Source organism: Lissotriton helveticus, chromosome 7 (assembly GCF_964261635.1).
Source record: "Lissotriton helveticus chromosome 7, aLisHel1.1, whole genome shotgun sequence".
In the NCBI taxonomy this organism is placed as follows: domain Eukaryota; kingdom Metazoa; phylum Chordata; class Amphibia; order Caudata; family Salamandridae; genus Lissotriton; species Lissotriton helveticus.
Window position 1 is genome coordinate 441,335,459 of NC_136068.1, and position 22,881 is coordinate 441,358,339.

Genomic DNA, 22,881 nt, shown 5'->3' on the forward strand with positions numbered 1-22,881 from the left:
AAGAACTACATTCTTCCTAATCACTATGGGATCTCAACCTTTCTGCCTAGTACACAAACAAAAGTGCACAAACTGTTGGGTTATGTTGTCTTTCTCATAGAAATCCTGTGCAATATATAATTATTTAATGTGCTTGTGCTTGCTTCACTTGTAAATTGACTGCATCACACATTTTAGCTGCTCATACAGGGAAGTCATTGATGGTGTCCTTGGTGATGTCATATGTGAGCTTATTGATGTATTATATTATACCATTTGAGATGTCATCAATGATTTCATCACTGGGCTGCTGAGCCTCATATTATTTATTATTCTAGTGAAAGCGAGGGGGAATACAAGAAAATATTTGGTGGTGAAAGCAGATCTTGCAAATAAAAACAAGCATTGGCATAGCCAATAGGTCTAGCTTTTGGGACCTTATAAGTATTTAGTTATGCAGCGCAATATCCTTGGTGCAACAACATCAACTGTTGCATGGGTAAACACGTATAAGGTCCCAAAAGCGAGACCTATTGGCTATGCCAATGCTTGGTATTTTATTGTGTTTTAATATGTTTTATGTACCTGCAACGGTTTTAATTAACTTGGCATTATAATAAACTCTAGTAGTTTGCATGTTTTTCTACTCTTTGTGGATTCTGAGATCAACAGTGTTTAGAAATGGGTTAGCTATTAGAGAATATTATATTTAAATCCACTGTATCTAAAAAGAGGGCAGTGATGGTAATTTATAAATATTATAAACTGTACATTTGTGGTTTTTCTTGAAATATGTAGATCACAAGAACCTGTTTTATTTTTCATGGTGGAATATTACGAGGGGGGTGACTCATACCATATGGTAACCTCAGCGCTTTCAGCACCCACGCTAGCCAGTACTCTTAATTTATGACACAGGTTCTCTGATAATTTATCTTTCAACTGGAGGGGAAACTCGCAACAAAGAATGATTATTATTAAAGCTTTGTGCTCCAGAAAAGTATTTAGTTTACAGATTAAACAGCTTATCTCCGGAGAGTTGAACAATCACATCACGTATGACGTCAGACCAATTGGGCAAGCCGGGTGTCAGTGACGTCATACGGAGGACAGGAGAAAGCTAATTTGCTTCAAGCTGATGGTTTAATTTTTCCAACTGGCACTTGGGTACTTGTTTCCAATTGCCCTTGGGCTTTCTTTGGAGTGACGGGCTATCAGAAAAATAATGCATGTACCTGATGAGGTGTACAGCTCCCAGAAAGACTGCCTTCTCGGCAAACCACTCGGTTGGGCATATTGGTGCCCGAGCTGCCTATGGTGTATATAGTTGGGGTGTCTGAAGATGTGGCTGCAGCAAGTTAAAGAGACAGCTGATCGACAGTTGCACTGGTCAGTTTGTTACTGGAGACTGGAACCCATCGTCTTTTATTACTGCTTTAGCGGAGCTCTTTTGTCCCGTAATTTTAGCAATCTGGGCCTGAGCTTGTCCCACCCAGATGCTCGCAACCAATCATATTCTTTCTGTGGTGGAACATTGAGGAGGCCTTGGATTGGTTCGGGAGGTTTTGTCATTTTGTTATTGGCTGTAGTTTGTCGGAGTCTGTTCTACTGCTTGAGATTCGATAAGGAAACGGTCATCACTTTTCGATTGGTTGTGAGTCCCGATGGTGCACGCGTGAACCCCAAGAGAGATGCGAACCTGGTGAGCGAGGTGAGTATTGGAGGTGAAGCTGAAGAAGGGTAGAGGAAAAGGAAAAAAAGTGACACGGCTGCTAAAGTGAATCAAAAAAACCACGCAAAGGAAAAAAAGTGGCACAGCCGCGAGGCTGCGAAAGAGAAACAAAACAAGCACACGAGTGGTGCGGAAGCTGCCGGCTGCGCCCGTAACCGCAAGTGCTAGGCCAGCAAAAGCGTGGGGCAGCACGTTTAAAATCCCACTACTAAATGTCTCGCAGAGCAGTGCATGCGCTGGCTCAGGCGAGACCTAAAAAGGATGTTCGTTTCAAGTAAATAAAATCTTATTGGGGCTAAAACATGTAACTTGAATAGAAGTCAAAATCCTGTAACAAGCACATTCACACACTAACCTTTTTTTTACTTTGTTGCTTTCCTTTCACAGGAGTAGAGCTCCTGGTCAATTCCCAATCTCCCAGGATCATTAAGACCCATCTGCCCGTCAATCTGCTTCCCAAGACCTTCTGGGAAAAGAATTGCAAGGTATCAAGCCTTGGGGTAATAGAGATTTGTATAGATTGTAAAATGAGGATTTAACCACTTGGTGTAACTTGGGAGATTGCGAGAAGTATAGCAGGCAATACCAAACCGCCACGTTTGCAGCTGGGAGGACTTTGAGTATCGCCTTCCTACTGAAGTGCCTCTGATATGTGTGCATCTCCGTGAAGTGTCAGTTTATAACAATTTGCAGTTACATTACACACCTCTTCCTTTCCTGCAGATTGTCTATATTGCACGAAATGCAAAGGACGTGGCCGTCTCTTATTACTACTTCTATAAGATGGCTTTTGTGCATCCAGATCCTGGGAGCTGGGTCGAGTTTCTGGAAAAATACATGACTGGAGAAGGTAAATCGTTGCAGCCTCCTGATGGAGCCCCTTGTTGGCTAAAACACTGATAGGCATTCGAAGTGACCAATTACAATGCTTATAGCCAAATCCACTTATAGGTCTTTGGACAGTGGAAGGTAGAATGCCTCTCCATTCTCTTACTAGAGATCCCTTCCTTCCCATTTCCAATTTTCTTGCCCTGTTTGTCCCTAGTGGCCTCACTCTCTTTGATGCCACTGGAGGGAGTACATGGTTTCAGTGCTCTAATAGCAAAGTACTAGTACATTGTTGGATACTTAATGCCGGCAAACCAGGTTGTAGCTTGACTGACTGGCGGAGCAATGTGTTTTTTTTGGTGTGGCAGGCATATATTTGTACCCCTGAGACAGAGCCCTCCTAGCCCTCTCAGTAACATCTGTTCAGTTCCCATAACTGGCGACCTCGTGTGTATGCTTCATACATGGTGTGTATAGGGGCATGTGTGATGCACATTTATTTCCTACAATGATACAGTGCTTGTAGCACAATTCTAATGTCCGTCTAGCTTCTCTCATAACTATAGTACCCACTGGGCCTGCACCTCAGAGGAATGTGAGCATCTGTAGAAAACATCCCCAAGCCTCATGCATACCCCAAACCCAGTTCTGCCTAGCAACAGCACTATTGCCTTTGGAATGTAGCTGGGAAGTTGGGTGGATGTCTAGTTGACACAGCTTGTAATGGTACATTAGCTTCACATCTGAGAGACTCTTTCAACCAGCCACTGGCACTGTGGAAGGTACTAGTATCGACTTTAAGGTAAATCCCCACAAAATCTACAAGGGACGTTTGACCTTCAACACTGCCCCGTTAGAGATGGCTTGAATTTTGACTATCTAGGTATTAGAATTACGGACATGTCATGGAATACACATATAGCTAGGGTGTCCCTGAAGTTTAAGCAAATAACAGGAGCTCTAAAGAAGGAACACTGCACCTCTAACAGCAAACCAGCTGCAACAGCTCTCTAAATTTATTACTCTACAGCTGTAAGCTGTGCTGTATACAGAGCCAAATTGTGGGTTTTCTAAAGACTGATCTCAATCTAGCAGAAAATAAAGTTACTGAGGAACTTGATGTTACTACATCAGAGCACTACTCTTATCCCATTAAAACTGACTTTGGCCTCAAATCTATTTCTGGTATTGCGAAACTATGCCCGTTCCTCTTTTGGCTGAGAATCAGATCTACCCCGAACTGCATTCCTATGCCATTTTATTGGAGTGAGTTAGAACTCTTGATGTTTTCAACAAGATAAGTTGGCTTGTAAACATGCAATGTTTACTGAAATCTCTTGGAGTACAGGATCTTTGAGACAACACTAATTCTCTGCCACCTTTCAGCAAACCTAAACTGAAAGCCATTCACTGGAACTGGGTAAGCTTCTCTGAACTCAATAATTTCCCGAGTGGTAGGTTAAGAGTGGAATTTGTTGAGTTCAAATTGTCTCAATAATTTGAAGACTATCTGGTCATTATCCAGTCACCCTTTGACCGGAAACTTTACATGCAGTTTATGTTTGGAACTTTTCCTTTAAAATCATTCACCTGCCCATGACTTTACAATCAAACACATCTTCAGTAATGTCCGTTTTGTTTTTCACCTATAGAATCAATTGCACATGTTTTACTCGCCTGTCTGGCTTAAACATCCCCATGAGCAAGGTGGCTTACGCCTATATGTAAACAATTGGGTACCCGAGAGCATGGCGAAGCCTTACGTATTATTAGATCCATTGTTTGCTTGTTTGCTCGCTAAATTCTTGGGCCGCATTTGGGGAAATAGAATGAATTTCTACAAGCCTTGCTTCCCATTGTGATAACCTGTTTTACTAATCCCAGTGTGCTAAACTTGTTTTATTAATGTTACTTTTATTGTAGGAACTTTTTCTACGGAGTATTCGCTAAATACAGTACCTCTTAGACAGCATGGCAGGCCCTATCGCCTTTCATGGCCTTTTGAGTCTTTTGCTGATTTTATTTGATCCTGTGCAAATGTAAAATTTAGTGCCCTTTTAATATTCAATGTTTTGTAATATGTATTGTATACCTTACCTTTTTAATGATCTGTGGTAAAATCTATTTATCATTTATTTTGCACCCTTGCAATTTTATGTCTCACAACCGAAATAAAGTTATTACTACAGAACTTTAAGGTAACTGCAGCAGAGAAATGACTTTGAGGCTGTGCCAGGAAGTGCCTCTGTTTCCATCAAAGCTATATTCATCAACCCAACATTGTGAATTGTATATTCTCCTTTGTTTTGCAGTGCTAGCTCCTACGAAGTGGTGTGTCTAATCCCACCACTTTTCTATACTCCAGGGCAAGCTTCAGTAATGTCTACCCATGCCCTCCAATAAAGATAACAACAAGGCACGGGCAGTCAGCACTCCGGAATTAAATTAGATAATTTCAGAAATGTAGCTAGCACGTTATTAAAAATAATCCCAAACAGGTAGGGACAGGGTGAAGTGGCTTAAAACATCGGGAACATACAAGATTGTTAATACTAACAATATGTATGTCCCACAATAATACCAAAAATAACAAGCTTTAGCCATTGACGGTGACTAGCTAGAATACTGCACCCAGAGAAGCTGGGTTTGTGAGGAAAGAAGAGCTGAGTAGTTTGGTCAGTCACCCCTCACTCCAAATGTAGAAACACTACATCACAATGAAGTAACTGTCCACCTCTGGGCCCAGAAACCAGCTACCCCTCCAAACAACTACTTACACTGTCATTATCTTTGACCTTATACAGTGCTACACTGACTATTAGCTAGTTTCACACTAAACAAAGGGCTTCACTAGGATTCCCAACCTAGTTTGCCAGACGCAGAGATTTCTAAGTGGGGAAAGGCATTCGTACCCCAAGCCGTTGTGGGTAGATAATCCTCCTTTACTGAAAAAGATGCGATGTGTGTGAGAAAGTGCCCTCTTTCTGCTTGGTAGCCCCACTTTTTGCTGAACTGCTGATGTGCTTTGACTGAGTCTGCCCTGAGCTCCTGCCAATCAGGTACCCATGGCCTATGTTCTTTCCCTAAAACTGCATTGAAAATAAAAGCCAATTGGCATCTCTGGCCACAGGTCAGTCCCTGGTAAATGGTACCCAGGGTACTGTGACCAGGGAAGACCTCTAAAGGCTGCAGCACTTATTGGGCCACCCTTAGAGGCCCTGTACCATTACACTAACACACTGCCTTTGCAGGCTGTGTATCTTGGTGCAGAACAAAGTGAGGAGTAGACATGGCACATATCCCTGTGTGCCATGCCTACAACCCACAGCCCTGGCATAGATCAGTCACCCCTCTAACTGGGTGCCCTATACCAGTGGTGAGGGGACAGGCGCATGAGCCATGTACCCCTACAGTGTATACGTTGATTCTTAGACACTGTAAGTGCAATGCTGCCATTAAGAGTATGTGGTGATGGGAGTTTGTCATTACAAACTCCACACGAAAAATCAGGGTGAGAATAAACATATGCTAGATAGTCAATATGTCCTTTGTCCAGCCGGACAGGAAGTTATTTTTCAAAATGTAAACAATAACATTGAGTCAAAAGTAATGTCAAGGGGCTACAGCCTGTGACCCACAGAGAACAAGACAGAACAACAATTTTCAGGCAAGTGCGAACAAGGCGGTCTGTTTACTAGTATTCAGTGTACAGACTTAATTACTTCAAGGTACCATTGTGCAATACATTGTAAGTATTTTAAAAACATATGGTACAAGGGTGTCGACGTTTCGATGCCAAAACTCAAATACGTGGCATCATCTTCAGGACAATCTTATAAACCATGTTTATCTTGAAAAATACAGTTGCCTTTCATACCACAAACATACAACAAAGGAATGTAATAAAAAAGTGATTAATAAAACATTGGAGAAAAGAGATTGGAGAAAAAATGGGAAGAGAAGGGGAAAAAAGGGACAATGTAAATACATTGCTAGGCATGTACTAATATTTCCACAATCAGTGACTCAAGGGCATTTAGTGTAATGATCATTATACTGGTAAACAGTTGCTAAACATATCAAGGCGGCTGTACTGTAGCATGGTGGTGGGGAGGGTCAAATCATCCAGAGTGGTACATGCACACTGTGACCAATGGCGAGGTCATTCTTCTAAAAAACCTAAATTAGGGTTTGTTTAGGTTGCTTTCATGAAAAAGTAAAGATACGGTGATGGTGTTCACATACATAAATTGCGGCGCAGTGAATGGCTGGCGTGGTGGCGACAATTGGCAGAACAGTTACGGCGCAGTGGGTTGTATGGTAAACGAGTTACATGCACCCTGAGAACAATGACACGGTCATTCATCTTAACATACCTTAATTGGGGTTTGTGTGGGTTGTTTTCACGAACCACTAATGGTGTTAGCATACAAATTTGCGGCGCAGTGAATGGCTTTCATGGTGGGGACAATTGGCAGAACAGTTACGGCACAGTGGGTTGCCTGGTAAACGAGTTAAAAACAGTCGTGCAAGGGAGACGGTGAGTGTGGGTAATGGGAAATTACCGGTTTCCAATTTGCGTGTGGTGACCTGCAGCGATGGAACCTGGCAAGGCGCTGGTAAAATAATTGGCGGCGCGGTGTTAAAAACATGTGTGGATGCATTAACATTTCGGAAATGCGATGCAACTACAATTTGCAGGCAGAATACACAAGGGGGAGGGTAAAAATGACAGAAGCAAGGTGTGTGGGTAAATAAACCAGGGTTGATAAAGGTACACGGGCTACAAGTATTAAGAGTAATATTTACCCAAGGGATAATGGGTTTGCACTTCTCCCGCTAGTGAATAGTTTGCCGTCGCAGATGGCGAAAGTGGCAATTTCTGGAGAGAAAAGGAGAGATCAGAGCGGGACTTAGTATCAGAGCGTGATGGCAGGGAGGGGGGAAAAAAGGGAGAGCGGGATCGGGTATTGACTTACTAGAATGATGCCGAAAGCAGGATCGCTTATTCTGGCTGGTTCTGCGGTGATTGCTACCGCGCTGCAGTAGCTAGCCGGCTTAAATGTGAACGTGTCACGTGTGGAGACATGGGGAGAGGAAATGGAAGAGGTACTGCCTCGCCAGCATTGGCGGCCATCTTGTAGTGGAGCTCGTGCATCGAGAGAAAGATTGTAATGGGGGAATGCAAAAATGACAATTCATGCGGCTGTAACGGTTGCTTGCGTGATCAGGGGTGCACTGTGGATAGAGAACAGAATCAAGTGTATATGGTGATTTAGACTAGGGTCATGCATGACTATAATCTTGGCGGAGAGTGTTGATAGATTGTGACGTGAACGTCAAAGTACATTCAATTACGAGAGCAAATACATATATATATATACACGCCCTGCCTGGACGAGAGAGCCAATAATTACAGAACCAATTTGAGGAACCAAACCACTCGATCAATAGTGAAGTGGGTTGGATCGGAGAAGTGTCTTATTATAGGAGGGATGTCCAATCTTCAAGATGATTCAGTCCGTTACGGATACTGTTGGTGCGTAATATCCAATTCAGTTCCTCTTTATTCAGTAGTTGGGACACATCTGCTCCTCGCGGTTGTGGTTTTATCACAGTGATGATTGTCCATGTGAATTCTTTCTCATTGTGTCCCATGGCCTTGAAGTGCTCAACTAGAGGTGCATTAGCAGTATTGTATCGGATCCTACTGCGGTGCTGGATGATGCGAAGCTTGATTTTTAGGGTTGTTTGCCCTACATAGATTTTCATACAAGGGCAAAAGATAACATACACAACATTTGATGAATTACAATTGGTAAGGTATCTTCTCTCATACTTAAGTGTCTCGTATACAAATGTTTTTCCTTCAGTTGTAGAATCACAGGCTATACAATCACCACACTCTGTCTAATTCACCTGCATTGAGTACTGGCCAATGTTTTATATGGTATTTCGCATGGCATTGGCCACCGGGGAAAAGGTTGTGACACATATGAGTCTGTCTTGATGTTTCTTTGGTCTTGGTTCTAAAAGGATCTCCAGAGGACAGTACCAAGCCTGTTTGAGAGATAGACATACCAATTTGCGAGGGTAGCCTTGGTTGCGAAGTTTATTGCTGAGTGTCTCAGCTTCAGCAAAGTAATGTTCCTTAAAATAGCAATTTAGTCAGATTCGAAGAAACTGCGAGTAGGGGAGGGAGTCTCTCAAGGCGCGAGGGTGGTGGCTGCTATAGCTGAGCAGGGTGTTGCGCTCTGTGGGCTTCCGGTGGAGACAAGTGGTCAAACGGCCATCATGGTGCTTAATTTCAAGGCCAAGAAAAGGAATGGACTCTTTACCGACAGATAATGTGTATTTGAGTTCCCCGCTGTTATTAAGCCAGTGAATAATTTGCGTGAGGGATTCAGCAGAGTCTGTCCATAGCATAAAAATGTCATCGATATATCGTTTCCACAGGGCAATACCACTGTGGAAAGGATTGGAAAGATTAAGAATGCTGCATGCTTCACTGGCTTAATAACAACAGCTGGGGACTCAAATACACATTATCTGTCAGTAAAGAGTCCATTCCTTTTCTTGACCTTGAAATTAAGCACCATGATGGCCGTTTACTCAATACAGGTGAATTAGACATAGAACGACCTATGTTTGCTTTTAAAAGAGCAAAGAATATCAAAGATCATCTTGTAAGGGCAGCGGTACCTCAACCCGCAGCTAAGGTAACAATCAATGATGCTTGGAGCCTTCCCACCCTTACAGGCCATGTGAAGTGTGGTGATTGTATAGCCTGTGATTCTACAATTGAAGGAAAAACATTTGTATACGAGGAACTTAAGTATGAGAGAAGATACCTTACCAATTGTAATTCATCAAATGTTGTGTATGCCATCTTTTGCCCTTGTATGAAAATCTATGTAGGGCAAACAACCCAAAAAATCAAGATTTGCATCGGCCAGCACCACAGTAGGATCCGATGCAATACTGCTAATGCACCTCTAGTTGAGCACTTCAAGGCCATGGGACACAATGAGAAAGAATTCACATGGACAATCATCACTGTGATAAAACCACAACCGCGAGGAGCAGATGTGTCCCAACTACTGAATAAAGAGGAACTGAATTGGATATTACGCACCAATAGTATCCGTAATGGACTGAATCGTCTTGAAGATTGGACATCCCTCCTATAATAAGACACTTCTCCGATCCAACCCACTTCACTATTGATCCAGTGGGTTGGTCCCTCCAATTAAAATCGGTTCTGTAATTATTGGCTCTCTCGTCCAGCCCGGGCGTGTATATATATTTATATATATGTATTTGCTCTTGTAATTGAATGTACTTAGACCTTCACGTCACAATCTATCACCACTCTCCGCCAAGATTATAGTCATGCATGACACTAGTCTAAATCACCAAATACACTTGATTCGGTTCTTTATCCACAGTGCACCCCTGATCACGCAAGCAACCGTTACAGCCGCATGAATTGCCATTTTTGCATTCCCCCATTACAATCTCTCTCCCAATGCACAAGCTCCACTACAAGATGGCCGCCAATGCTGGCGAGGCAGTACCTCTTCCATTTCCTCTCCCCATGTCTCCACATGTGACACGTTCACATTTAAGCCGGCTAGCTACTGCAGCGGTAGCGATCACCGCAGAACCAGCCAGAATTTGCGATCCTGCTTTCGGCATCATTCTAGTAAGTCAATACCCGATCCCGCTCTCCCTTTTTTCCCCCCTCCCTGCCATCACGCTCTGATACTAAGTCCCGCTCTGATCTCTCCTTTTCTCTCCAGAAATTGCCACTTTCGCCATCCGCGACGGCAAACTATTCACTAGCGGGAGAAGTGCAAACCTGTTATCCCTTGGGTAAATATTACTCTTAATACTTGTAGCCCGTGTACCTTTATCAACCCTGGTTTATTTACTTACACTCTCGTAATTCTTTTAGGTCCACTTCCCACCCGGGACTTGACTGTATCCCCGGTCTACCCACACACCTTGCTTCTGTAATTTTTACCCTCCCCCTTGTGTATTCTGCCTGCAAATTGTAGTCACATCGCATTTCCGAAATGTTAGTGCATCCACACATGTTCTTAACACCGCGCCACCAATTATTTTACCAGCACTCCACCAGGTTCCTTCGCTGAAGGTCACCACACGCTAATTGGAAACCGGTAATTTCCCATTACCCACACTCACCGTCTCCCTTGCACGACTGTTTTTAAAAAAAAATCATTTTAGTTTGCAAGAATCAAGTGCAAGTGAAAACAAACATACGGGTCACATCCAAGTCACACAGAGAATGTACATATACTGCAGAGAACCATCTAAGTGGCAGCACCATCAATGTTACATTTAGAAGGAAAGATAAACAGTTTTTACTATTTTCACAGCTCGTTCAGCTCCTCATCACGTGTTATACTGGGAGGCTCACAGATATTCCCCCTGTACTCGTTCCAATTAGTCCATATTGCCACCCATTTCCGCAGGCAACCCCGAGCTACATACACCGTCTTCTCCTGTACCATGTTCCAGTCCATATCCTTTTTCCAGGAGCCCAGGGTAGGCGGGGCCTCCACCCCCCACAATCGCGCAATGTTTCGCTTAGCAATTGCCAGACCCGGTGTGACCCACAGTTTCCCTTTCGAGGAAAGGTCCATTGGCTCCCATATGTTAAGGAGACACCTCTTCACCTCAGGTCGCAGCTCCACTCCCCACACCTCCCTCATGCAATGCAACACCCGGGTCCAGTAGGTCTGTATCTCACGACACTATCATAGTATGTGCAGGAAGGTGCCAAGCTCCCCACACCCTCTGCGGCAGAGCCCATCCTCCCTACGCTCCATCAGGACCAGCCTTGTACCAGATATATAAACTTGGTGCAGGATTTTCAACTGGATAAGGCGTAGTTTGGCCACTATTGCTACCTCTCTGGGGGACGCCAATGCTTCACTCCATTCCTCGTCATCCATTACGAGACCATCCGCCTCCCACTTTCCCCTTAGGGCCTTCAACATGTCTGGAGTGTGATTGATGAGTTTCTTGTATGTTAGTGAGATGGCTTTCTCCGGGAGGTGGCCATCCAGTAGCCTGTCCTCCAACGGCAAGTACTCTGGGGGTAGGGTCCCCTGGGGGATGTTTGTCGTGAGTGCGTGCCTAACTTGCAAGTAGCGGAAGTGCTCTGTCTGCGCAAGAGCATACGTCTGCTGCAGGGTGCTAAATGCAACTACCACGGTCGGGCCCCATAGGTCTTTAACTTGCGAAATGCCAATAAGGTCCCAGGTCCAAAACCGTTTGGTCCGCCTAAGAGAACCAAGTCGTTCCGAGGCCCAGAGCAGCGTTGCCAGAGTAAGCTTCCCTGCCCAACCCAGTTTCTTCTGCGCAATATGCCAGAGTTGGACTGAATGGTTGGTGGGACCTGAAAGGCGATATCTACCTGGTTGTGAGTAGAGGGCTGTTTCAAAGTTGCCTCCCGGGAGGAGCCAAATGTCCATCTCGTATCCGGGGTCATTCCCTGCACTGTATGTGCCCTGGTTGATGGCTCAGAGGTGTGCCGCCCAGTAGTATTTCCTAATGTCGGGAAGTGCTATACCCCCGTCGAACCATCCTTGTGTTAGTTTTTGCAGCGATATCCGGGGCAACCCGTTCCAGAGGAGGTCTCCTTGAGCCTTCTCAATTGCGGCAAAGTATCTCCGAGGCACCAAGTCCGGGTAGTTTTGGACGGCATAAAGGAACCTTGGCAGCGCCATCATTTAAACCGCGCTGCCAGTCCCAGAAGGGACAAAGGGAGGGTTTTCCATGTGGCCGAGTCCCTCTGAAGCCGCTGCAGTGGCGGCAGAAGGTTCCTCTCGTTTCTGAGGGTCAGGTCCTGCGTGATAAATACCCCCAAGTATGTAAAGCCCTCTTCTGCTATTTGGATCGGGCAACCTCCGGGCAGTGGGGGGGGGGGGGTCACCCTGAAGGACATACATCAGGGATTTACCCCAATTAATGCTGTAGCCGGAGTAGTCGCCAAATTTAGTGAAGATGTCCAACGCCCTCACAATCGATGCACCCGGTTTAGTAAGGTACAGGAGGATATCATCTGCGTAGAGCGAGATTCTGTCCTCCCACCCCTCCGCCCACCCTATCCCTGCCAGGCACGACTGTTTTTAACTCGTTTACCAGGCAACCCACTGCGCCGTAACTGTTCTGCCAATTGTCCCCACCATGAAAGCCATTCACTGCGCCGCAAATTTGTATGCTAACACCATTGGTGGTTTGTGAAAGCAACCCTCACAAACCCCAATTAAGGTATGTTAAGATGAATGACCGTGTCATTGTTCTCAGCGTACATGTAACTCGTTTACCATACAACCCACTGCGCCGTAACTGTTCTGCCAATTGTCGCCACCACGCCAGCCATTCACTGCGCCGCAATTTATGTATGTGAACACCATCACCGTATCTTTACTTTTTCGTGAAAGCAACCTAAACAAACCCTAATTTAGGTTTTTTAGAAGAATGACCTCGCCATTGGTCACAGCGTGCATGTACCACTCTGCATGATTTGACCCTCCCCACCACCATGCTAAAGTACAGCTGCCTTGATATGTTTAGCAACAGTTTACCAGTATAATGACCATTACACTAAATGCCCTTGAGTCACTGATTGTGGAAATATTAGTACATGCCTAGCAATGTATTTACATTGTCCATTTTTCCCCCCTCTCTTACCATTTTTTCTCCAATCTCCTTTCTCCAATGTTTTATTAATCACTTTTTTATTAAATTCCTTTGTTGTATATTTGTGGTATGAAAGGCAACTGTATTTTTCAAGACAAACATGGTTTATAAGATTGTCCTGAAGATGATGCCACGTATTTGAGTTTTGGCATCGAAACGTCGACCCCCTTGTACCATATGTTTTCAAAATACTTACAATGTATTGCACAATGGTACCTTGAAGTAATTAAATCTGTACACTGAATACTAGTAAACAGACCACCTCGTTCGCACTTGCCTGAAAATTGTTGTTCTGTCTTGTTCTCTGTGGGTCACAGGCTGTGCCCCCTTGACATTACTTTTGACTCAATGTTATTGTTTACATTTTGAAAAATAAATTCCTGTCTGACTGGACAAAGGACATATTGACTATATATCATATGTTTATTCTCACCCTGATTTTTCGTGTGCTAGGGAACATTGTCTTTAGTAACAATCTTACGCCCAAGGTCCCTAGTGTATTACCTTTAGGTTCCCTTGTCTCTCTAAAATATTACAAACTCCACAGCACCATAATGGCTACACTGAAAACTGAGAAGTTTGGTATCAAATTTCTCAGCACATTAAACCCACGCTGATGCCAGTGTGGGATTTAATGAAAATGCACATATAGGGCATCTTAGATATGCCCCCTGAAACACTACCTACCACTAGTGTCCAAGCTGAGTGGCTGCTTTCAGCTGCCACCACCAGACATGTTACTGGACCCCTGGGTCAAAAACCTGCTGCTCCCCTCGAGGGCCTGAAACAATGTACATCCTGGGACGAGGTGCCAAGCCTCCTCCCTAGGGTGGGCAGGATCCACCAAGGGGAAGCTTCAAAGGCTTGCGTCCTCTGTGACCTTTTCCATGCCACTTGCTGCTTTCAGCAACTGGTCCCCACTGGTTCTGACCCCCACTTTGGGTAGGAGAACCAACAGAAAAAACAAGCGAGGAAGAACGGTGTGCCCACCTCTGCCAACTCCACCCTTCAGGTGGAGGAGACGAGGTGAAGCACAACTCTCAGTCCCCACCATCTTGCAGATGGGGGGACCCAGCCAACCAGGGAAATACGTATTCCCCCCTCCCACTGGAGGGTGGCATATTAGGGGGTGTACCCACCCCAGCAAGGGTCCCATTGGTCCCAACCTTTTTACCTACCTGTAATGCCCCTAAATCTAGTATTTACGGGCACCCCTGAACCATGCTTCCTCAATAACCTGCAAGAAGAAAAGAAGAGCAAGGACCCAACGGCTGAAGCTAACAAGAGACGCCCACTGACTTGGCCCCAGCCCTGCAGCCGGCAACCTCAACAAACTCGGAGGACCTGCCTGCCTTCAATTCCAAAGACTATGTTTCCCATGAACACCGTATTTGTTCAAACAACAGACTCCAGTTCTGCAAGGATCCCCGGGTCTGCACCACTCTGCACCCGATGCCCACACCCGGGTTCGAGTGGCCCAACACCAAGAGAGGTCCCCCTCGCAATCCTGACCTGAGATTGGGCGACCCCTGGCCTGCCTTAAGCCTCCAGCCGACGCCTGCAGCCTCAAACAGGAAGGTTTCCCCAACCAGGAGCTGGTACCCCTGCATCCGACACCCCACGGTCTTGTGTGCCCCAACTGATGGTGCCTAACCAACTCCCAAGATCCCAACTTACCTCTCCAAGTGGTAGTCGCACCCAGAAGACCTTTGTCCAGAGCCTGCAGTGATTTTTCAAACCGGAGACTCCCCACTGAACGCTACAGGGCTTCCGATGCCAAAACAGCACTCTGTACCCGGCTGCCCAGTGCCGCTGAGGGTGCGTCTTTTGTGCTGGCCTAAACTAACCTGTGTGTAGTTCGCGAAGTACCGCTACGCATAGCTATGCAAACTGCGTAGTGCACTGTGCAAAATGCTGTTCGCATTGATTGCACAGTGCTGGATGCTTGTCCGCACTGTGCAATCAGTGAAAACCTCATCTTGCACAGTGCAAGATTTTGCCTAAATATGAAGAGAGTGATGATATCACAAAATGGTTCACAGCCTTTGAAAGGGCTTGTGAAATGAGGAAAGTGAAGAAGTCACACTGGTGGGCACTCCTTTGGGAACTGTTCTCTGGTAACTGAAGAGGCAGACTCCCGACCCTTTCTGAGGCAGCAACTGGGTCTTATGATCTCATGAAGATAACTCTGATTGAGGGATTTGGACTCACAACTGAGGAATATAGAAGTAGATTCAGGGAGGGATCACAAAACCCCAAACCAATCCTGAATTGACTTCGTAGACTACTCCGTTAAAACACTAGATGGTTGATTATCTGGACACAATGTGCATGATTTCAATGGAATTTACAATCTGTTTATGAAAGAACATATTTTAAGTAATTTCACTAATGAAAAGTTACATCAGCATTTGGTAGACCTAAGTCTAATTTCTCCGCAAGAATTGGGAAAGAAGGCAGACCATTGGGTCAAGAAAAGGGTGGCAAAAACAACCACTGGGGGTGCCCAAAAGAAAGGGGTTACAAAGCCTCCCCAGGGGATAGGTGGTGAGAATCCCCAAGATAAAAAGCCGGAGTCTTCAAAAGGGCCCCAAAACCTGCATACGGGGGTGGGTCCCAAAACCCTTCCCAATCTACTAACAAGTACAGGGAAAAGAACTTTGACCCTTTAAACGCCTAGTGTAACAACTGAAGTAAGTTGGGACACTTAACTGGAAATGCTACATGTCCTAACAAGAAGCCCCCTATTCCTAGTACAGATACTCCTGGTGTAGCCTGTCTCCAGATGGGATCAACAGTGTGCCAAGAGAAAATCGGTTTGCACACTGAAGCAGTTCTAGTTTCAGAGGGAGAAGTTGAGTTTGCCATTGTTGCTGTGTGGCCACCCAACTTAAAGAAGTATTTGCAATACACTTGGATAAATGGAACCAGGATAGAAGCTTTGAGGAATACAGGTGCCAGTGTCACTATGGTGAGAGATACACCAGTTTCCCCTGAGCAATTCTTGTTTGGGAGAACTTACCCAGTCATCAATGCTGACAGTGCTACTACTAACCATGCAATGGTTATAGTGAAATTACACAGGGGGTTCTGGCCTGAAACAGGTAGTGGTCTTTCCAAAGCTACAAGCTGCATGTCTGATTGGCAATGACCTGGAAACCTCAGCATGGGCTGAGGTTGAACTGAAAACCCATGCAGCAATGCTGGATAGTCCTAAGATGGTGTGTGTAAAAACGAGAGCACAGAGCAGAAAACAGGGTGAAAAAGAAGTATGGGAGCCTTAACGTATGGCCCAACCTTCCAAGAGGAAAGGTAAGAAGATTGGGAAACCAGCTTCTGTGCAGCAAAAGGATCAGGACTCCTCTCCTCAGGGAGAAGACTTGGACACCCCTGAGGGAACTGAGCCCATGGAGCTTGACCCTTACCAGGTTGAACTCTTGGGCCCAGGGGGACCCTCTAGGGAAGAGCTGTGCCTATGGGGCAAATAATCAGTGTGATCCAGCAGCCCCCAAGGAACACCAACATCACCAGCATCCTGAACAAATAGGAGCTAAAATGGATTATCTACATGGACAGCCTCCACACAGGCCTAAATCGCATGGCAGATAGGACTAATTTGTTATAGGAGGCCTCTCCTCCCCCTTAACGTGAATAATGTTCTCAGTTTCCTCACTGTTGGCCTCCAATACCCTTATGATTACAATTGACAGTATCACGGCTATTATGTCAAATATTTTTTTGTCCTTGGATTGCCCAGACAGCTCTTTTTGTAATTGTTTTTGATGTTATGCCTCAATCTACCAGTAGGAAGACTGTGCCATACATGTTGTATTATTGTGCTTATACAGTGTTAACTCTGCATTGGGGCGATTTTGCTCTCTCCCTGAGGGTTTCTCTCCTAATCTCTCACTCTTGTCAGCCTCTAGGCCCCCAGTTACAGCTTTTATTCCACTTCTCACTTGGTCCAATCCATTTTACCATCCATAAGGCATACCTGTCTCACCCGTCCGTGTCACTGTCCGGGCGAGTTCCTCAATTTTCACGCATGCATACTGCCCCCCCGCCGTACCATAGACGCTCCCACCAGGTCTAGTTTATTTTTCCTCATGCATACGCACTCTTCCATCGCGTCATATTTCAGAGCCACCCACACCGGAACTTACCGCAGACACCTGCTCCACACTGCTGCAAAGCGGTCAACATGTCCTCGCAACCCCATCCTTGCTGACTCAAGTAAGTACCCAGTCTAATGGACTCCGGTCCGATGCGGCCTTCACCATCATGCCCTCACCCTCTTGCTCCGTTCCTCTTTCAGACACGGGACCTCATCCGAGCCAACACTCCTGTGGTCTTCCGCCTTCACCTCAACCTCTGGCCACATCACCCTGGGCCTGCTTGCTAATTCCTCATTCCTGGCCACAGTGCCCTTGTGCGGACCTCAGTCCCTCATTGATTACACCCCTCCCAAGGGCCCATCCATCCAGCTAGGTTGGACGCCAGAGGACATCTCACCTGCCAATTCACCAGGCTCTTCCAAGTTGACAGTCTTGGCCCTACCCCAGCAATTGCAATTCTCCGGTAAGCCATTGCCTCTCACAGCGCCCTGTGTAGCTGTCTCACGACAATACCTTGGTTTCCTAACCCACCCTTATTTCCTTCCATTCAGGCCGGCTGTTTACCTTGATATCTGCCATTGCTTCACTTGATTCAGTTTTTACACCCTGCTCTGCCTATTCTTGAGAACGTCCTGCGGTAGTTTGCCCTGAGTAAGTCTGTCTCTCCCCAGCGCATCTCACCCTGCCTCCCTTAATTACGCCATAGCCATCACATCCCTCGCTTGGTTTTAACATGCCGCGCTACTTATCGCCGATAATCACGACCTACACATGACGGCTATTACTTTTACTCACACAATGAATTACGCCAGAGCCATCACATTCCTCATTTGGTTCTAACGCGCCCCGCTACTTGGCACCAATATTCATGGCCTACACACGACGGCTATGACTATTACTTTCGTATTGATTCACCCCTGGGCACGGTACACAGCGTAAATGGTCGCATATGTTCACCCTTCGTTCTTCTTGAATTGTAACAATTTTACAGCATAAACGGTCGCAAATGTTCACCCTTCTTCTTTCTTGATTTGTAACAATTTTTCAGCATAAACAGCCGAAAATGATCACCCTGCCTTTTTCTTGAAATGTAACAATTTAATGCCACACTGTGGCCCCACAGTCCATGTAACTTCTGATGTGAATATTTAAGCGTGGAATTCAGTGCAATAGATGATAAATGGGTGTTCATACCTCAAGTATATTTTAACTTTTCCCCTTGTTCTACCAACTTCCCCCTCCCTATTTTCTTCTCCTATGCTTAACCAGGCAACTTCCCAGGCATTTGCTTTAAGCTTAAGTGCTGATGATAATCTCATAACCAAGTTGGGGATCGAAACGTTGTCTTAAAACTCATAACTGAAAATTGATTTTTTTTTAACTTTATTTTCTGGTTTTACATAGAGATCTAACAACGGTGATACAATGCAGATTATGTTATCAACTGCGATATTGTTCACCCATGGCAAACCAAGCATTACACAGTCACTTATTGCAATGGTAACAAAAAAATGCATTACAGTCCAATATTAAATGCATATAATGCATAAAAGGCCAAACAACACAAAAAAAAAATGGAAAAAGGACACTAAATCCCCAGCAAGGAGAACCGTGCCAAGCAGCAGGGAGGCACGAATTTCCACGAACCACTTCCAAGAGACATCCTCACCTCCTACCCAAAATGGGCATCTAACCCACCCCCTCAGGGACTATGTCTGCAGCCACTTGTGTGTTCTGTGTCATCGTACTTCGGGCTATGTAGTCTCTGTATGAGCCTCATATGTCCACTGGCCTGGATGAACTGGAAAGTAAAGTATAAAATTCCTCGCAGTTGACATTACAAAACGCCAAGCTTCTTAGCCAGGCTTGCAGACTGGGGATTCTACTGCTACCCCACAATAATGCAATCTCGCGCTTGGCCAATATAAAACCCAGGGCAGCTAATTTCCGAACCTTCCGAGGGAAGTTTGCTACATAACCCAGCAGAGCAATCTCTGGAGTGGGCAGGAGTTGCATGTATAGTATGTCTGTTAGCGTAGAGAGAACAAGCGTTCAAATACTGATGAATTTTAGGACACGTCCAGGCCAGGTGAGCGAAGTCTGCAAAGGGAGATAAGCACCTCAGACAGTGGTGAGGTCTGGTGCTGTCTATTCTATGGGAGTGGGCGGGAGTGTAGTACACCCTACGGAGAAATTTAAAATGGAGTAGTTTGTGCCTACTGTTCAAGGAGATCTCCCCGGTGGCCCTACAACACTGCTCCCATTGGTCATCCGATATAGGCTTTCCTAAGTCTACCTCCCATGCCGCCCGCACCCTGGTGTCGGCCACTGACCGAATTGCACAACACTGTTTGTATAGTTTGGAAATCAGATGTGCCCCAGTTGGGCTTTGTATCACCAGCGTCAAGGGAGGGGTAGGTTCAGGGGCAGCAGGAAAAGAGGGAAACACTGCTCGAAGGGCGGAACGCACACGGGTCAAGACAAAGGTATCCATAAAAGTACGCTCACTGAAGCGGGCCTCTTCCATATCGAAAAGGCATGACCTTCCGGGAATAAGTCACCAAAGGTACGAACATGAAATTTCTCCAAGGTGCGTTGTACCAAGGTCTCACTAGTTATCAGAAGCAAGGAAGGGTTAGGCAGAGGTAGATCAGGAGAGTATAGTGAATCAAACTCTAATAGTCTACGTAGCCTGTCCCAAGCCCAACACGTGGTAGAGACCGTTTGAACATCCTGCGGATCCCGGGAGAAGCCCGAGGGGAGGATAGTAATGAGCTGACGCGGGAGTACCAGGTCTGCCTCTGGTTTCAAATATGGGACGCGTGCATCCGGATGGAACCAAGCGTACGCGTAGCAGCATTGTGCGATCAGATAGTACAAATAAAAATCCGGCACCCCGAACCCACCTCTTTCATATGGTAAAGTAGGAATATTCCAACAGACTCGTGGCGATTTATCCCCCCACACTAATTGTAAAAGTAGTGAACGCAGCTGTAGGAAGAAAGTCTTGGTGAGAGGGATAGGGATGTTATTAAAAAGGTAGAGAAACTGGGGCAGGACCACCATCTTAATTATAGAAATCCTGCCTGCCATAGACAGCGGGAGACATAGCCATTTTACGTCTGTGACTCCAACAAGCTTATTGCTCTACCATAGTTGAGACTGATCATTGTAGCAGTGTCTAGATGAATATGAACTCCGAGGTACTTAACCGAGTCGTAACACCATTCCAGTGGGAACTCGCAGGTCCAGGCAGTGGTGCCAGCCATGAGGGGAAAAATAACGGACTTATGCCAGTTAATATTGAGCCCTGAAAACCTTCCGAACCTAATGATTTCCAAAATCAAGGGCTCTAGATTGATATGGGGCATCCTAACATAGAGAACAGTGTCATCCGCATACAATGAAATGAAAAGGGGGCCTGTTCAAAATTGAAGGCCACGGTGTAAGTGATTCTCTTGGAACTGGCGTACCAAAGGGTCCATGGCCAAAATAAAAAGGAGCGGAGATACGGGACACCCCTGTCTCGTACCACAAGTTAAGGGAAAAGGATCGGAGATAGTGCCGTTAAGGAGCAGTCTGGCCGTCGGCTTAGTGTATAACAGAGCAACCGTGGATACAAAGCAGTCCGGCATACCCATACGGCGCATGACAGATAGGAAAAAGGGCAATTCGAGGGAATTGAACGCCTTTTCAGCATCCAGAAGAATAGCAGCTGCGGGCGTGGAGGGGTCAATCCTATGCAACACCGTATATAAGGTCCTCAAATTAAGAGAGGTGGATCTATGGGGAACGAATCCCGACTGCACCGGCGAAATGATAGATTTAATCAACAATGACAGTCTAATTGCAACAACCTTGGCCAGTATTTTATAGTCCAGGTTCAACAGCGACAATGGCCGTTAAGAGCCACACAATTTGGGGTCTTTCCCCAGTTTGGGCAGGAGAATGATAACCGCCTTTCTGAACGTTGGGGGAAGGATACCGATCTCAAGAGCCTCCGCATAGACCTCTACCAATCGCGATACCAGAATGTCCTTATATGCCTTATAAAAGTCGGCTGAAAATCCGTCGAGACCGAGCGCCGAAGAGGCACGTAGTGCATCGATGGCCTCCACAACACTATCCGGAGTGATAGGGGACAACAGAAAGTCCTGCATGTAGCGCTCTAAATACACCAGAGCAATCTCCGATAGGTAATCCCCTTGGTCACGCAGGTCACCAGAGAGTCGAGAAGTACAGAGTGTTTTATAATAAGAGAGAAAATGGTCGCCAATGTCCGGGGTAGAGTGTAGTGGGGTATCGTCTGGACCAGTCATTTCAGTAATGTAAGCAGAGACCCGTGGGGGGCGCAGAGTATTGGCCAACAATCTGACGGGGCGCTCACCCTCGCCGTATCGCCATGCAACGTGTTGCTTACTCAGGAACGACAGCTCCCTTTCTGCTGCTTCTCTAAATTCCAGCAATAACTCCAATCGTCTTGATTCTATAGTCGCAGAGGGCGCCGCTAGCATGTCACAGTCTAACGCGGCGATGTCGTGCTCAATACGGTTCAAGGTGGTGCGGAGGTCGCGCAGGACGCCAGCGTGTTTGGCAATGCACACCCCCCTAATATAAGCCTTAAAGCCCTCCCAAAGAACCGCCCATGTGTCTACCGATCCCGTGTTTATGTCAAAATATTCCTCGATAGCTCGTCTAATCTCTTCATTAAAAACCGTATCTAACAAGGCACGGCCGGGAAATCGCCACTGCCTCTCATAACCCCCTGGTCTGGGAACATTCAGCTGCAGGACCACCGGGGAGTTGTCTGAAAGTGTGCGAGGGAGGGTAAGAACAGCAGCCAACCAGCCCGTCACCCCAGGGGAAACTAACCAATAGTCGATCCAGGTCCATGTGTTCTGAAACCCTGAATAATGAGTGAAAGCTGGAAGGTGTGCATGCATTTGAAGTTCAACGTCAACCAAGGAATACTGAACAGAAATGTCCTTGAGGGCTTGACGTGCGCGGGACTTGGCATCAGGGGAGGCAGAGGTACTGTCCCTAGCGGGGTCTAACAAGAGATTAAAATCACCACCCAATATCAAAAGTCCGGTGTCAAGCATAAGGAGCCGAACCTGTAAATCATGAAAGAAAGCCGGGGAGTCTACATTAGGGCCATAAATCCCCACCAAGGTAAACCTGTGACCCATCGGCAAGCCAGTTACCATCAGGGTGCGCCCATCAGGATCTTCGATCGTGTTATAGAGTGCAAACTGGACCCTTTTATGTATGAAGATGGAAACCCCTCTCGCGTACCTGCTATAATTGGAAAAAAACCTATGTGGGCCCCAACTTGTGGCAACCGGCGCCCCATCTGATGTGGACAAGTGCGCCTCCTGCATAAATACAATGTCAATCTTATGTCTTACAATAAAGTTGCGAACTTGTCTACATTTTCTAGTGATGTTTAATCCTCTTACGTTCCATGTCATCAGAGACAGCCGGAAGGACCGG

General features: G+C 45.9%; 1 protein-coding gene across 8 annotated transcripts in view; it reads left to right on the plus strand.

The window, feature by feature from the left end:
* The window catches only part of LOC144768576 (sulfotransferase 1 family member D1-like), a 434,742-nt gene that overhangs the window by 386,504 nt on the left and 25,357 nt on the right, over nt 1–22,881 (plus strand). For all 8 annotated transcript variants that reach the window (XM_078652353.1, XM_078652359.1, XM_078652358.1 and 5 more), the window contains 2 exons: nt 2,099–2,196; nt 2,435–2,561. In XM_078652353.1, coding sequence (XP_078508479.1) covers nt 2,099–2,196; nt 2,435–2,561 — 225 coding nt within the window. The remainder of the gene's footprint in view (nt 1–2,098; nt 2,197–2,434; nt 2,562–22,881) is intronic.